Source organism: Lithobates pipiens, unplaced genomic scaffold (genome assembly GCF_037356315.1).
Source record: "Lithobates pipiens isolate NorthernLeopardFrog02 unplaced genomic scaffold, aLitPip1_a1.2 Scaffold_18, whole genome shotgun sequence".
Classification (NCBI taxonomy): Eukaryota; Metazoa; Chordata; class Amphibia; order Anura; family Ranidae; genus Lithobates; species Lithobates pipiens.
In genome coordinates, this window is record NW_027507758.1 from 692,506 (window position 1) to 707,883 (window position 15,378).

At 49.1% G+C, this 15,378-nt stretch overlaps 1 protein-coding gene and 1 non-coding gene across 5 annotated transcripts in view; one reads left to right on the top strand and one right to left on the bottom strand.

Annotated features, from left to right (window-relative positions):
• Positions 1-15,378, top strand: part of LOC143986929 (CAP-Gly domain-containing linker protein 4-like) — a 62,116-nt gene that overhangs the window by 20,960 nt on the left and 25,778 nt on the right. For 3 of the 4 annotated variants that reach the window (XR_013276570.1, XM_077485340.1, XM_077485338.1), the window contains one exon: positions 4,053-4,130. The exons of the other annotated variant lie outside the window; for it this stretch is intronic. Coding sequence is in view for 1 of the 3 variants with exons in the window: in XM_077485340.1 (XP_077341466.1) it covers positions 4,053-4,130 (78 nt within the window). In the remaining 2 variants the exon portion in view is untranslated. The remainder of the gene's footprint in view (positions 1-4,052; positions 4,131-15,378) is intronic. 4 annotated transcript variants of the gene reach the window in all.
• TRNAG-UCC (transfer RNA glycine (anticodon UCC)) lies at positions 11,268-11,339 on the bottom strand. Its single transcript has one exon. It is a non-coding gene; the product is annotated as a tRNA-Gly (tRNA).

Consider the following 15,378-nt stretch of genomic DNA (forward strand, 5'->3'; position numbering starts at 1 on the left):
TGTTGGTTCACTTACCTTTTCCTTCCATTTCCCTTCTAAATGTTTTTTTTTTTCTTTTTCTGAATGTTTCACTTCCTGTTTCTCCTCAGTAAACTTCACACCATCACCCGAGCCGTGTTTAGTCAGCCAGAACAGCTTACTGAGGAGGAACAGGAAGTGAGAAATTCAGACAAAGAAAAAAAAACATTTAGACAGGAAATGGAAGGAAAAGGTAAGTGAACCAACAATGCACTAGCTTAACCACTTAAAGAGGAGGGCCGTTTAAAAAAAAAAAAAAAAGTCAGCAGCTGCAAACACTGCAGCTGCTGACTTAATAAACACACTTACCTGTCCAGGGCGCCCGCGATGTCGGCCGCCCGAGGCCGACCCGTCCCTCGGCTCTCTGGTCCCGGCGCCGCCATTCCCTCTAAGGGAAACAGGCAGTGGAGCCTTATGGCTTCACTGCCCGTTTCCTACTGCGCATGCGCGAGTCCCGCAGCGCTTTCTGAATGGGACGCGCTGTGTTCTGGAACACACAGTTCCCAGAACACAGCGCGACCCATTACCCAGAAGACGCCGCGACGAAGAGAGAAGACAGAAGATCTCCGCGGAGGAGGATGAGGAAGATTAGGATTATGTGCCTAGTAACAGGCATTTCTGGTAAGTAAAAAAAAAAAAAAAAAAATTTTTCATTTTTTTTTTTTTAGATTTTTTTTAGATTTTTTTAAATTTTTTGTTTTCAGGGTGGCCTCCCCTTTAAGGACCGCCGTATTGCCAATGTACGTCATCACAATGGCATGTACAGGCACAAGCACGTACATGTACATGCTTGCCTTCCAGCGGGTGGGGGGTCCGATCGGATCCCCTCCCGCTGGATGCGGTGGTCTGTTTCGCTGCAGGAGCAATCCGGGATGAGGGGATGGCCGTTGGTTTCTGGCCACCCCCTCTCGATCGCTCCTGGCGAATGAGAAGCTTCCTCCCACTGTGTATTGTATACGCAGGCAGGGAGGAAGTGATGTCATTCTCCTCGGGGCGGTCTTTTTGACCGGAATACGAGGAGAAGACTAAAAGTAAGTGCACCAAACACTACTCTAACACATAGGTACACAAACCCCCCCCCATCGCCCCCCCCCCCCCAGTCACAGTGTCACTGATTGCAGTGATCATTTATTTACTGATCACTGCATTCAGTGTTTTGAATAAAAAAAGTTACCTAATAAAAATTTGAACCCCCTGATTGCCCCTAGTTAACCCTTTCACCACTGATCACTGTATAAGTGTTACGGGTGACTCTGGTTAGTTTGCTTTTTATAGCATCAGGGCACCCACCATTTATTACCCAATAAAGGTTTAACCCCCTGATCACCCGGCGGGTGATATCAATTAGGTTTTAGGGTCAGGGTCTGCGTCGCCCCAGGCAGCGCAAGGTTAGTGCCAGTACCGCTAACACCCACACGCAAAGCATACACCTCCCGTAGGGGTATAGAATCTGAACAGATCAATATCTGATCTGATCAGATCTATACTAGCGTCCCCAGCAGTTTAGGGTTCCAAAAAAATGCATTGTTAGCGGGATCAGCCCAGATACCTGCTGGCACCTGCGTTTTTCCCCTCCGCCCAGCCCACCCAAGTGCAGTATCGATCGATCACTGTCACTTACAAAACACTAAACACATAACTGCAGCGATCGCAGAGTCAGGCCTGATCCCTGCCATCGCTAACAGGTTTTTTTGGTAGCGTTTTATATTTAAATCCGGAAGGCAGTGCTTGGATTTCAGGGTCCCGTACGTGGCTAGGCTCCCAAAAAGTCCCCCACATATGGTATCCCCGTACTCAAGAGAAGCAGCAGAATTTATTTTGGGGTGTAATTTGACTTATGCCCATAGCATGTGTGAGCAATATATCATTTAGTGACAACTTTGTGCAAAAAAAAAAAAATTAATATTTCTGCAACTTGTGGCAAAATTTAAAATATTTCATGGACTCAACATGCCTCTCAGTAAATATCTTGGGGTGTCTACTTTCCAAAATGGGGTCATTTGGGGGGGTTTTGTGCTATTTTAGCATTTTATGACCTTCGAAGCTGTGATAGGTAGTGAGGAGTGAAATCAAAAATTTGCACCCTTAGAAATCCTGAAGGCAGTGATTGGTTTTCGGGGTGCCGTGCGCGACTAGACTCCCAAAAAGTCCCACACATGTGGTATCCCCATACTCAGGAGAAGCAGCAGAATAGATTTTGGGGTGCAATTCCACATATAACTATGGCATGTGTGAGCAATATATCATTTAGTGACAACTTTTTGTAAACTTTTTTTTTTTTTTGTCAATATTCAATCACTTGGGACAAAAAAAAAAATATTCAATGGGCTCAACATGCCCCTCAGCAATTTCCTTGGGGTGTCTACTTTCCAAAATGGGGTCATTTGGGGGGGGGGGGGGGGTTGTACTGCCCTGCCATTTTAGCACCTCAAGAAATGAGATAGGCAGTCATAAATTAATAGCTGTGTAAATTCCAGAAAATGTCCTCTGGTTTGTAGACGCTATAACTTTTGCGCAAACCAATAAATATTCGCTATTGACATTTTTTTTACTAAAGACATGTGGCTGAATACATTTTGCCCTAAATATATGACTAAAATTGAGTTTATTCGATTTTTCTTATAACAAAAAATAGAAAATATAATTTTTTCTCAAAATTTTCTGTCTTTTTCCATTTATATCGCAAAAAATAAAAATCGCAGAGGCAATCAAATACCATCAAAAGAAATCTCTATTTGTGGGAAGAAAAGGACGCAAATTTTGTTTGGGTACAACATTGCATGACCGCGCAATTACCAGTTAAAGCAGCGCAGTGCGAAATTGTAAAAAGACCTCTGGTCCTTAGGGTGACAATTGGTCCGGGGCTGAAGTGGTTAAAGGAACCTATTTAGAAAATAAAAAACGAATCTTTACAACCCCTTTAAGAATTGTATGGAAATCACGACAACCTATGGACTTGTTTTTCATAATCCCATATAGACTTCTCACTATTTTATTACCTACTTATTTATTTAGCACAGTTTTGGTTTATGGTGCAATCAATATTTGCATGGCCACACAGGGGCTGCTATTTATTGATTGATTTTTATTGCTATCACAAGCCGGTTGTTAGACGCAGTAACGATGAGTATAACTGATGTGCGTTTTGATCCCCCCCAAGTGCACCTCCACCCACATTGATATAAAATGCCTCCTTACCAGAGGTCTAGACTCCAAATCTAAGAGTCCTAGAGAGGCGCGATGGGCAAGTATAGAAGATCCGATCGGCTTCCTCGGTTTATATTGCAGGCGGTGGTGCTGTCATGGCTGATGGTAAAGTTTACTCCATAATGAAGGAAAGATAAAACGGCCACAGAGTGTAAAACTGCTTAATAGTCTATTAAAGGACGTCGGTGCTAAACGCTTCCAGAAATGTGGTAAAAAACGAACATCAATCGATCCAAAGACCTCCTAGAAGGCGATCGAGCACTATCTAGGCTTGGCGTGTGTGGTACCCCGCTGACACAGACTCAGAGGACGTTCATTCTAACGAAACGCATCAGGCAGCATCTTTATGTAGAGCGAAAAATTTTTTCCTGATCCTCAGAGAGTTCTTTGCCATGAGGTGCCATGTTGTACTTCCAGTGACCAGTATGAGAGAGTGAGAGCGATAACACCAAATGTAACACACCTGCTCCCCATTCACACCTGAGACCTTGTAACACTAACGAGTCACATGACACCGGGGAGGGAAAATGGCCAATTGGGCCCAATCTGGAGATTTTCACTTAGGGGTGTCCTGACTTTTGTTGCCAGCGGTTTAGACATGAATGGCTGTGTGTTGAGTTATTTTGAGGGGACAGGAAATTTACACTGTTATACAAGCTGTACACTCACTACTTTACATTGTAGACAAGTGTCATTTCTTCAGTGTTGTCACATGAAAAGAGAGAAGGAATGTCACTGAGGGGTGTACTTACTTTTGTCACATACTGTATGAGTATATATATATATATATTTCTTGGTAACTTTATCTGATTTTCTCCGTGTCGCAGGTCTGACGATCTCCAGGAAAGGCGCAGCGCCTCCTTCTCCTCGGGGGACTGAGGATTCCTCCAAATCTACAAAGAAAGGTATTTCCCTTCTCGGGACGGACAGCAAAGCCCGGCACTGACCAATCCGGAACTGGAGGAGGGGGGAGAACCAATCACAACACCAAGATGAAAGTGTTGATTGACAGTAAATGATCACAGCTCTGCTGACCCCTGACATGGTTCTCATCTCATTCAGTGCAGCAGGATATGCTTGGATTAACAAAAGTATGTTCTGGGGGAATAGTGCCCCATCATTGGTGTCAGTGGGAGGAATAGTGCCCCATCATTGGTGTCAGTGGGGGAATAGTGCCCCATCATTGGTGTCAGTGGGAGGAATAGTGCCCCATCATTGGTGTCAGTGGAGGAATAGTGACCCATCATTGGTGTCAGTGGGAGGAATAGTGCCCCATCATTGGTGTCAGTGGGAGGAATAGTGCCCCATCATTGGTGTCAGTGGGGGGAATAGTGCCCCATCATTGGTGTCAGTGGGAGGAATAGTGCCCCATCATTGGTGTCAGTGGGGGAATAGTGCCCCATCATTGGTATCAGTGGAGGAATAGTAACCCATCATTGGTGTCAGTGGGAGGAATAGTGCCCCATCATTGGTGTCAGTGGGAGGAATAGTGCCCCATCATTGGTGTCAGTTGGGGAATAGTGCCCCATCATTGGTGTCAGTGGGAGGAATAGTGCCCCATCATTGGTGTCAGTGGAAGAATAGTGCCCCATCATTGGTGTCAGTGGGAGGTATAGTGCCCCATCATTGGTGTCAGTGGGGGAATAGTGCCCCATCATTGGTGTTAGTGGGGGAATAGTGCCCCATCATTGGTGTCAGTGGGGGGAATAGTGCCCCATCATTGGTATCAGTGGGAGGAATAGTGCCCCATAATTGGTGTCAGTGGGGGGAATAGTGCCCCATCATTGGTGTCAGTGGGGGGAATATTGCCCCATCATTGGTGTCAGTGGGGGGAATATTGCCCCATCATTGGTGTCAGTGGGGGAATAGTGCCCCATCATTGGTGTCAGTGGGGGGAATAGTGCCCCATCATTGGTGTCAGTGGGGGGAATAGTGCCCCATCATTGGTGTCAGTGGGGGGAATAGTGCCCCATCATTGGTGTCAGTGGGGGAATAGTGCCCCATCATTGGTGTCAGTGGGGGAATAGTGCCCCATCATTGGTGTCAGTGGGGGAATAGTGCCCCATCATTGGTGTCAGTGGGGGAATAGTGCCCCATCATTGGTGTCAGTGGGGGAATAGTGCCCCATCATTGGTGTCAGTGGGGGAATAGTGCCCCATCATTGGTGTCAGTGGGGGAATAGTGCCCCATCATTGGTGTCAGTGGGGGAATAGTGCCCCATCATTGGTGTCAGTGGGGGAATAGTGCCCCATCATTGGTGTCGGTGGGGGAATAGTGCCCCATCATTGGTGTCAGTGGGGGAATAGTGCCTCAATGTTGGTGCTGTACTGATTTCTCCAGCAGTCACAGGGTCTCTATATTTTGCATTGATGTTTTTTTTTTAATTTAAATCATTTTTTATTGGAAGTTTTCTGGTAACAGTGAGCAGTTAAAGTGGAAGTAAACTCATCGATTTAAACAGTTAAAAAATAAAGTCATGCCGGGAATGCTCACTGCTCATTGGCTGTGCTCTCAGCCAAACTATCAAACCATCCAATGGCTGGTGTCATAACCAATCACATGTGCAGCACCATAGCAGTTGAAGATTAAACAGAGGCAAAGATGGCGGCTTCCTTGGCTGAAAACAACAGGGGAGTTTACTTCCACTTTAAGAGGAATTCATTGATTCTCGGGGGGGGGGAGGGGACACCCCTTCAGTCTAGCCCACAATCCATATCCAATTTCAGCTTCCCTCCTGTCTTCTTTATATCTTCTCCCCCTGTTGAATCTGACACTCCTTTTTCTCCAACCATGATGTCACCTCTTCTGGGTTGTTAAAGTTCCTGGTTTCCTCCAGTGCTGTTACTCTCAAACGTACCTGATGAAGTCATGCGTAACTCACTTTCAGATATTGCAGTCTCCTTTCACAATCTATCAATTTGTCTCTCTGTCTTTTCGGGGGAAAAATCGGGGTGTAGTGAAATCTTCACCCCTTTATATTCTCTTGCTTTCTGAAGGATAATTGTCTTCTCTCTATAGCACAGGAGTTGTATAATTCCAGGTCTTGGCTGGCTTCTTCCGGCCGTAATCCTGAAGGCGATTCTGTACGCTCCTTTCCATGGCAAAAAATCTGGCTAGCTTCTCTCCCCCTAATTTCTCTTTTATCCATGCACATATTCAGTTGCATCTCCTGTTTCAAGGGGTACAAATCGTCCTCCACCTGACTGACTCCCCCCTCCAGAACTCAGGTTGGGATAGTAACTTTTTCTATTTGATTTTTCAGATTGAAGACGTCTTCCCTGATCTGCTTTGGTTGGTGTGATAAATCATCCAGAGATAATAAAATGTCTTTTAGGGACGGCTCTCTTCCTCTGCACCCATATCCATGTCCTGAGCCCTTTCCCTTTCTGTAGGAGAACTTATCCCGGGCTCCTGTGCCTCCGCTGTCCCGCTTACTACCCGCTCTAGTGCCTATTGCTAGATTTCCCAGGGATTTCTCTCACCAAAGCCTGGCTCTTCCTCCCTGTGCTTTGTACTAGCGTTGTAGCCTGCTGCTGCTGCTGCTGCCCCTCCCCCGTTTGCAGACTTTTTTTCGGGGTGTAGTTTGGTGTGTGAGCGCACCGCTCTAACTTGGAAGCAGCGGCAGCAGTCGGCCCGGATACCTGGCCTGTCTTCTCCTTTCAGCTGCGCAGCATTTGTGAGCCATTTTGTGTGAGCGCCTCCTCCTCCGCCCCCCTTTTCCTGGTCATAGCTGAGATCGAACGTTTCTTCAATCCTGCCGCCGCCGCCGATCCCTCTCTCACCGGGATACCTGTCCGGCGTTCCATGGTTCCCTGCGGGAGAGCTGTCGCTAGCTTCCACTCTCCTCCGCCGAGGCGTCTCGGCATCTCCTTTCCCCTCCTTCCTCCCCCTCCTCACCGGCTACGTCATCTGATAGAGCGGGCGGGAGGCCTGGACCCGCCTCAACATCTCCCCCCCCCGACATCCGCTCACGCCCCCACACACCGGGAACACACGCTCCGCTTTCTCGCTGACCATTCATCTTTTCAGGTCATTTAGTAAGTGATGGTGCTGAGAAATGTTCTTAGTAATGAGATGATATACAGAGGGGGAGGGGGGGATATCGATCGTCTGCCCCGAGGATTGTGGAAGTTTTACCCCCTTACATAGAAATGAAGGGTCTATAATTGTATTTTATATGATGGAGACAGAAGATCAACCAAAACTCCAGAGAAATCACACAATACAAATGTTATAAATGGAGTTCAGTGAGTAAAATAAGTATTTGATCCCCTTAGTAGTTGGTGGAGAAACCCTTGTTGGTGATCACAGAGGTCAGACGTTTCTTGTAGGTGGTGATGAGGTTCGCACTCATCTCAGGAGGGATTTTCTCCTCTCTTCTCTACAGATCTTCTCTAAATCCTTCAAGGGGATGTAAAGGTTCCTGTTTCTTCACCTTAATGCATCCTATGGATGAAAAACACCTGGCAGTGACCGCCCCCCCTCCCCCGTTTTACTTACCTGAACCCTCCAACTTGTCCCACGGGGACGCGGCATCTCTGGGCTAGGGGGTTCTCGGCTCTTGATTGGATAGATTGATAGCAGCGCAGCCATTGGCTCGCGCTGCTGTCAATGAAATCCAATGACGCGGGGGGGGCGGGGCCGAGTCCTGCATTCGGCATCTATGGACGGGAGAGCGCCCGCAAGGTGACCCCCGGGAGAGCGCTTCTCCCAGGGGGTTATCTAATGCAGGGAGGACCACAGTGGAGGTAAGTATGACATGTGTGTTATTTATTTTTATGGAACCTTTATAGTATCACTTTAAGGTCTTTTTGGCAACTCAAAGTTTCGGCTCCTCCATAAATTCTCTATAGGATTAAGGTCTGGAGACTGGCCGGGCCACTCCATGACCTTTATGTGCTTCTTGAGCCTCTCCTTTGTTCGGTGGTATGTTTTGGGTCATTGTGATGCTGAATGACCCATCCATGACCCATCCATGACCCATCCATGACCCATCTTCAGTGTTCTGGATGAGGGAAGAAGGTTCTCACCCAAGATCTTACAATACATGGCCCCGTCCATTGGCCCCTCAATGCGGCAAAGTCGGCCTGTACCTTTATCAGAGAAACCGCCCCAAAGCATCACGTTCCCACCTCTGTGTGTGACTGTAGGGATGGTGTTCATGTTCCCACCTCCGTGTGTGACTGTAGGGATGGTGTTCATGTTCCCCCCTCCGTGTGTGACTGTAGGGATGGTGTTCATGTTCCCACCTCTGTGTGTGACGGTAGGGATGGTGTTCATGTTCCCACCTCCGTGTGTGACGGTAGGGATGGTGTTCATGTTCCCACCTCTGTGTGTGACTGTAGGGATGGTGTTCATGTTCCCACCTCCGTGTGTGACTGTAGGGATGGTGTACTTAGGGTAATAGTCAGCATTTTTCTTCCTCTAAACACGGGGAGTCGAGTTAATGCCAAAGAGCTGAATTTTGATCTCACCTGACACAGAACTTTCTCCCCCAATCCTTCTCTGAATCATTTAGATGTTCATTGGCAAATGTCAGACTGACCTGTACATGTGTCTTCCTGAGGAGGGGGACCTGTACACGTGTCTTCCTGAGGAGGGTGATCTGTACACGTGTCTTCCTGAGGAGGGGGACCTGTACACGTGTCTTCCTGAGGAGGGGGACCTGTACACGTGTCTTCCTGAGGAGGAGGACCTGTACACGTGTCTTCCTGAGGAGGGTGATCTGTACACGTGTCTTCCTGAGGAGGGGGACCTGTACACGTGTCTTCCTGAGGAGGGGGACCTGTACACGTGTCTTCCTGAGGAGGGGGACCTGTACACGTGTCTTCCTGAGGAGGAGGACCTGTACACGTGTCTTCCTGAGGAGGGTGACCTGTACACGTGTCTTCCTGAGGAGGGGGACCTGTACACGTGTCTTCCTGAGGAGGGGGACCTGTACACGTGTCTTCCTGAGGAGGAGGACCTGTACACGTGTCTTCCTGAGGAGGGTGACCTGTACACGTGTCTTCCTGAGGAGGGGGACCTGTACACGTGTCTTCCTGAGGAGGGGGACCTGTACACGTGTCTTCCTGAGGAGGAGGACCTGTACACGTGTCTTCCTGAGGAGGTTGATCTGTACACGTGTCTTCCTGAGGAGGGTGACCTGTACACGTGTCTTCCTGAGGAGGGGGACCTGTACACCTGTCTTCCTGAGGAGGTTGATCTGTACACGTGTCTTCCTGAGGAGGGGGACCTGTACACATGTCTTCCTGAGGAGGGGGACCTGTACACGTGTCTTCCTGAGGAGGGGGACCTGTACACATGTCTTCCTGAGGAGGGGGACCTGTACACGTGTCTTCCTGAGGAGGGTGACCTGTACACGTGTCTTCCTGAGGAGGGGGACCTGTACACGTGTCTTCCTGAGGAGGGGGACCTGTACACGTGTCTTCCTGAGGAGGAGGACCTGGACCTGTACACGTGTCTTCCTGAGGAGGGGGACCTGTACACGTGTCTTCCTGAGGAGGGGGACCTGTACACCTGTCTTCCTGAGGAGGTTGATCTGTACACGTGTCTTCCTGAGGAGGGGGACCTGTACACGTGTCTTCCTGAGGAGGGGGACCTGTACACGTGTCTTCCTGAGGAGGGGGACCTGTACACGTGTCTTCCTGAGGAGGGGGACCTGTACACGTGTCTTCCTGAGGAAGGGGACCTGTACACATGTCTTCCTGAGGAAGGGGACCTGTACACGTGTCTTTCTGAGGAGGAGGACCTGTACACGTGTCTTCCTGAGGAGGAGGACCTGTACACGTGTCTTCCTGAGGAGGAGGACCTGTACACGTGTCTTCCTGAGGAGGGTGACCTGTACACGTGTCTTCCTGAGGAGGGGGACCTGTACACCTGTCTTCCTGAGGAGGTTGATCTGTACACGTGTCTTCCTGAGGAGGGTGACCTGTACACGTGTCTTCCTGAGGAGGGGGACCTGTACACCTGTCTTCCTGAGGAGGTTGATCTGTACATGTGTCTTCCTGAGGAGGGGGACCTGTACACGTGTCTTCCTGAGGAGGGGGACCTGTACATGTGTCTTCCTGAGGAGGGGGGCCTGTACACGTGTCTTCCTGAGGAGGGGGACCTGTACACGTGTCTTCCTGAGGAGGGGGACCTGTACACATGTCTTCCTGAGGAGGGGGACCTGTACATGTGTCTTCCTGAGGAGGGGGACCTGTTGGGGCTGCAGGATTTCAATCCATGGCGGTGTATTGTGTCACCAATGGTGTGTTTGGTGACTGGGGTCCCAACTGTCTTGAGATCCTTCACAAGCTCCTCCCTGTGTAGTTCTGGGCGGATCCCTCACTTTTCTCATGACCATCCTCACCCCATGAGGAGAAATCTTCCATGGAGCTCCAGACTGAGGACAATTGATGGTGATTTTGTATTTCTTCCATTTGTGAATAATCTCTCCAACACTCGTCTCCTCTCACCAAGCTTCTTGCTGATGGTCTTGTAGCCCATTCCAGCCTTGTGCAGGTCTCCAATCTTCTCCCCGACCTCCTCTGACAGATCTTTGCTCTTCCCCATGATGGTGAGGATTGGAGGGAAGGGATTCTGTGGACAGGAGTCTTCTATACACATAACGAGTTGTCATTAGGAGAACCTTCTTACATTGTCAGGACTGATCTGTGTACCACATGAGCCCCTACTGGAGCCAGTCTGTGGGGGGAGGGTTATTGTTGGTTGGTCGGGGATCAAATACTTATTTTACTTTCTCCATTTATAACATTTCTCATGTGTTTTTCCCCCACTGTATATAGTACATAGCCGGTCTTTCTTCAGCAAAGTTGTGAAGGAGAGCCTAGAAAATACCTGAAAGGTAGCCAAGTGCTCCACCTACTGGCTGACACTGAGAATACACAACAATCACACCTACCTGCAAGAAATCTATTCTAAGGTGTGTAATAAAATCCATACAAACCCACGACATTCACTTCATTCCTTTACATTTTATCCCATCGCTAATCTGCACTCCACATAGAATTCCAGTCTCTGGGGAGAATCTTGGCCATTATGTTGGCCGGGAATCGAACCCGGGTCGTCTGCTTGGAAAGCAGCTGTGCTCACCACTGCACCACCAACACAAAAAGTTGCATGTTTTTGTTGTGTGGGGGGAAACCGGAGTACCCGGGGAAAACCCACGCAAGCACAGGGAGAACATGCAAACTCCATGCAGATAGTGTCCTGGTCAGGTCTTGAACCGAGGACCCCAGTGCTGCAAGGCTCACCGCTAAGCCTCTGTGCTGCCCCATCTTAATGTGGAACTTCACCTAAAAAGGGAAGTTCCCCTCCTCCTCCTCCCTCGCTCCTCCATCGGCTGCTTTTGTTTTTTTTCTAGCACCCTCCCCCCACCAGCGGACTTATCTAACACCCTCCCCCCACCAGCGGACTTATCTAACACCCTCCCCCACCAGCCTACTTATCTAACACCCTCCCCCCACCAGCCTACTTATCTAACACCCTCCCCCCACCAGCGGACTTATCTAACACCCCCCCACCAGCGGACTTATCTAACACCCCCCCACCAGCCTACTTATCTAACACCCTCCACCAGCCTACTTATCTAACCCCCTCCCCCCACCAGCCTACTTATCTAACACCCTCCCCCCACCAGCGGACTTATCTAACACCCCCCCACCAGCGGACTTATCTAACACCCCCCCACCAGCGGACTTATCTAACACCCCCCCACCAGCCTACTTATCTAACACCCCCCCACCAGCCTACTTATCTAACACCCCCCACCAGCGGACTTATCTAACACCCCCCTCCAGCTGGCTTTTCTAACACCCCCCCCCTCCAGCGGACTTATCTAACACCCTCCCCCCCACCAGCCTACTTATCTAACACCCTCCCCCCACCCGCCTACTTATCTAACACCCTCCCCCCACCAGCCTCCTTATCTAACACCCCCCCACCAGCCTACTTATCTAACACCCCCCACCAGCGGACTTATCTAACACCCCCCCACTAGCGGACTTATCTAACACCCTCCCCCACCAGCCTACTTATCTAACACCCCCCACCAGCCTACTTATCTAACACCCCCCACCAGCCTACTTATCTAACACCCTCCCCCCACCAGCCTACTTATCTAACACCCTCCCCCCCACCAGCCTACTTATCTAACACCCTCCCCCCACCAGCCTACTTATCTAACACCCTCCCCCCTCCAGCTGGCTTTTCTAACACCCCCCCCCTCCAGCGGACTTATCTAACACCCTCCCCCCCACCAGCCTTCTTATCTAACACCCTCCCCTCCTCCAGCGGACTTATCTAACCCCCCCACCAGTGGACTAGCCCAACCAATCCCCCCCCCCTCCGGCACGCACGGCCAGCAACACAGACACACACAGCCACCTCCTAGACCCCCCGGTCAGTGGTGCGGACTGATCTGGGAGGACACCCGCCCGCCATGACCCTGTTTTTCCAATTTTTCTATCACTACAGATTATCCTCCAGATCTAAAGATCAGTGCACCATCATTGGTGATGTCACATTGTACAAAGGAAATTCCAATGAAGAAACTTGCGTGTTGATTGGAGATCTGCTGCTTGTATTGATTGCCACATCATCGAGGTGTATCATTATGTCGATGGGTTCTGATGGTGGGACAGCGGGGATCTCACTCTCAATCCAAAACTAAAGAAAAAAAAAGTCATATTCGTTATCATAGAAGCTCCAGGATGACATAAAACAGATCTATCATATAACACCCTTCAGTTCAAAGCAGGTGAAGCAATAGATGATTTCTGATTGGTTGATAGAACTTTCTGCATTTCTCCCATTGCTTGACTGATTAAGCTGAAGAGGAAATAGTTTGATCCAGGGAATTGCGACAACTGCCTGTGTGAGGTCACCGAGGACTCTGTCTGTCTTTATGAGACAAAACTGCCCCCGATCCCTGACCGCAGTTTTTTTTTGCCTTCCTCTGGAACAAACTGTTACTGTTTTTGATCCACTTGCCAACCAGCCGCCGTCATTATACTGCGGCGGGTCGGCACGATCCCGCGAGCCGTCGTCACTGTATATCGGCTCCTTTAAACGGGATAGCAGGCATGCATGTGCCCACTGCATTGCAGGGGGGTGCCAATGCTCGTGGCCGGCAGACGCGATGACTGCACGAGATCGTGGGCATGAGAGGCAGAACAGGGACGTGTCTGTGTGTAAAGGAAAGATATTTGCCAGCACACCATGGAACGACATAAATAGCGTCCAAACGGGAAAACACACAAATCCGTGTTCTGTGAGGAGAGGAGAAGCAGATTGTGAGTCCCTAATAGCTCGGAACCACGATCTGTCATCTACTATAGTCAGTCTCCTCCCCCCACAATTAGAACACACACTAGGGAACACAGTTAACCCCTTGATTGCCCCCTAGTGTTAACCCCTTCCCTGTCAGTGACATTTACACCGTAATCAATGCGTTTTTATAGCGCAAAAAATAAAAACCGAAGGGGTTATCAAATACCACCAAAACAAAGCTCTATTTGTGGGGAAAAAAGAATGTCAATTTTGTGTGGGTGCAACGTCACACGAGCACGCAGTTGTCAGTTAAAGCAACGCAGTGCCGAATCGCAAAAAATGGCCTGGTCATTGAGCAGCCAAATTTTCCAGGCCTGAAGTGGTTAAACACTGAACCAGACAGAGGTGAGTCTTTTCAGCCATGTAAGAAGGATAGAGGATACTTACTTCATCCAGGCGCGGTCCATTCCCGCTTCTGCTCAGTACAGATTCGACATCAAAGGTATCATGGTCACCATGGTCGGTCTCTGAGGCTCCGGTTGTCTCGCTCTCCATCCCAAATCCATCATGAAGAGGTAGATTTCCGGTTCCTGGGGACATAGCGAGACTGCTCAGACCAGATTCAACCTCAAAGGCATCACAGTCATCATGGTCGGTCTCTGAGGCTCCGGTTGTCTCGCTCTCCATCCAATTTCCATCATGAAGAGGTAGATTTCCGTTTTCTGGGAAGATAGCGAGACTGCTCAGACCAGATTCATCATCAAAGGCATCATCGAGGTGTAATACAATGTCGGTGGGGTCTGATGGTGGGACAGCGGGGATCTCAGGCTCAATCCAATTCTAAAGAAAAAAAAGTCATATTCGTTATCATAGAAGCTCCAGGATGACATAAAACAGATCTATCATATAACATCCTTCAGTTCAAAGCAGGTGAAGCAATAGATGATTTCTGATTGGTTGGTAGAAGTTTCTGCATTTCTCCCATTGCTTGACTGATTAATCTGAAGAGGAAATAGTTTGATCCAGGGAATTGCGACAACTGCCTGTGTGAGGTCACCGAGGAATCCGTCTGTCTTTATGAGACAAAACTGCCCCCGATCCCTGACCGCAGTTTTTTTTTTGCCTTCCTCTGGAACAAACTGTTACTGTTTTTGATCCACTTGCCAACCAGCCGCCGTCATTATACTGCGGCAGGTCGGCACGATCCCGCGAGCCGTCGTCACTGTACATCGGCTCCTTTAAACGGGATAGCAGGCATGCGTGTGCCCACTGCATTGCAGGGGGGTGCCAATGCTCGTGGCCGGCAGACGCGATGACCGCACGAGATCGTGGGCATGAGAGGCAGAACAGGGACGTGTCTGTGTGTAAAGGGAAGATATTTGCCAGCACACCATGGAACGACATAAATCGCGTCCAAACGGGAAAACACACAAATCCGTGTTCTGTGAGGAGAGGAGAAGCAGATTGTGAGTCCTAATAGCTCGGAACCACGATCTGTCATCTACTATAGTCAGTCTCCACCCCCCACAATTAGAACACACACTAGGGAACACAGTTAACCCCTTGATTGCCCCCTAGTGTTAACCCCTTCCCTGTCAGTGACATTTACACAGTAATCAATGCGTTTTTATAGCGCAAAAAATAAAAACCGAAGGGGTTATCAAATACCACCAAAACAAAGCTCTATTTGCGGGGAAAAAAGAATGTCAATTTTGTGTGGGTGCAACGTCACACGAGCACGCAGTTGTCAGTTAAAGCAACGCAGTGCTGAATCGCAAAAAATGGCCTGGTCATTGAGCAGCCAAATTTTCCAGGGCTGAAGTGGTTAAACACTGAACCAGACAGAGGTGAGTCTTTTCAGCCATGTAAGAAGGATAG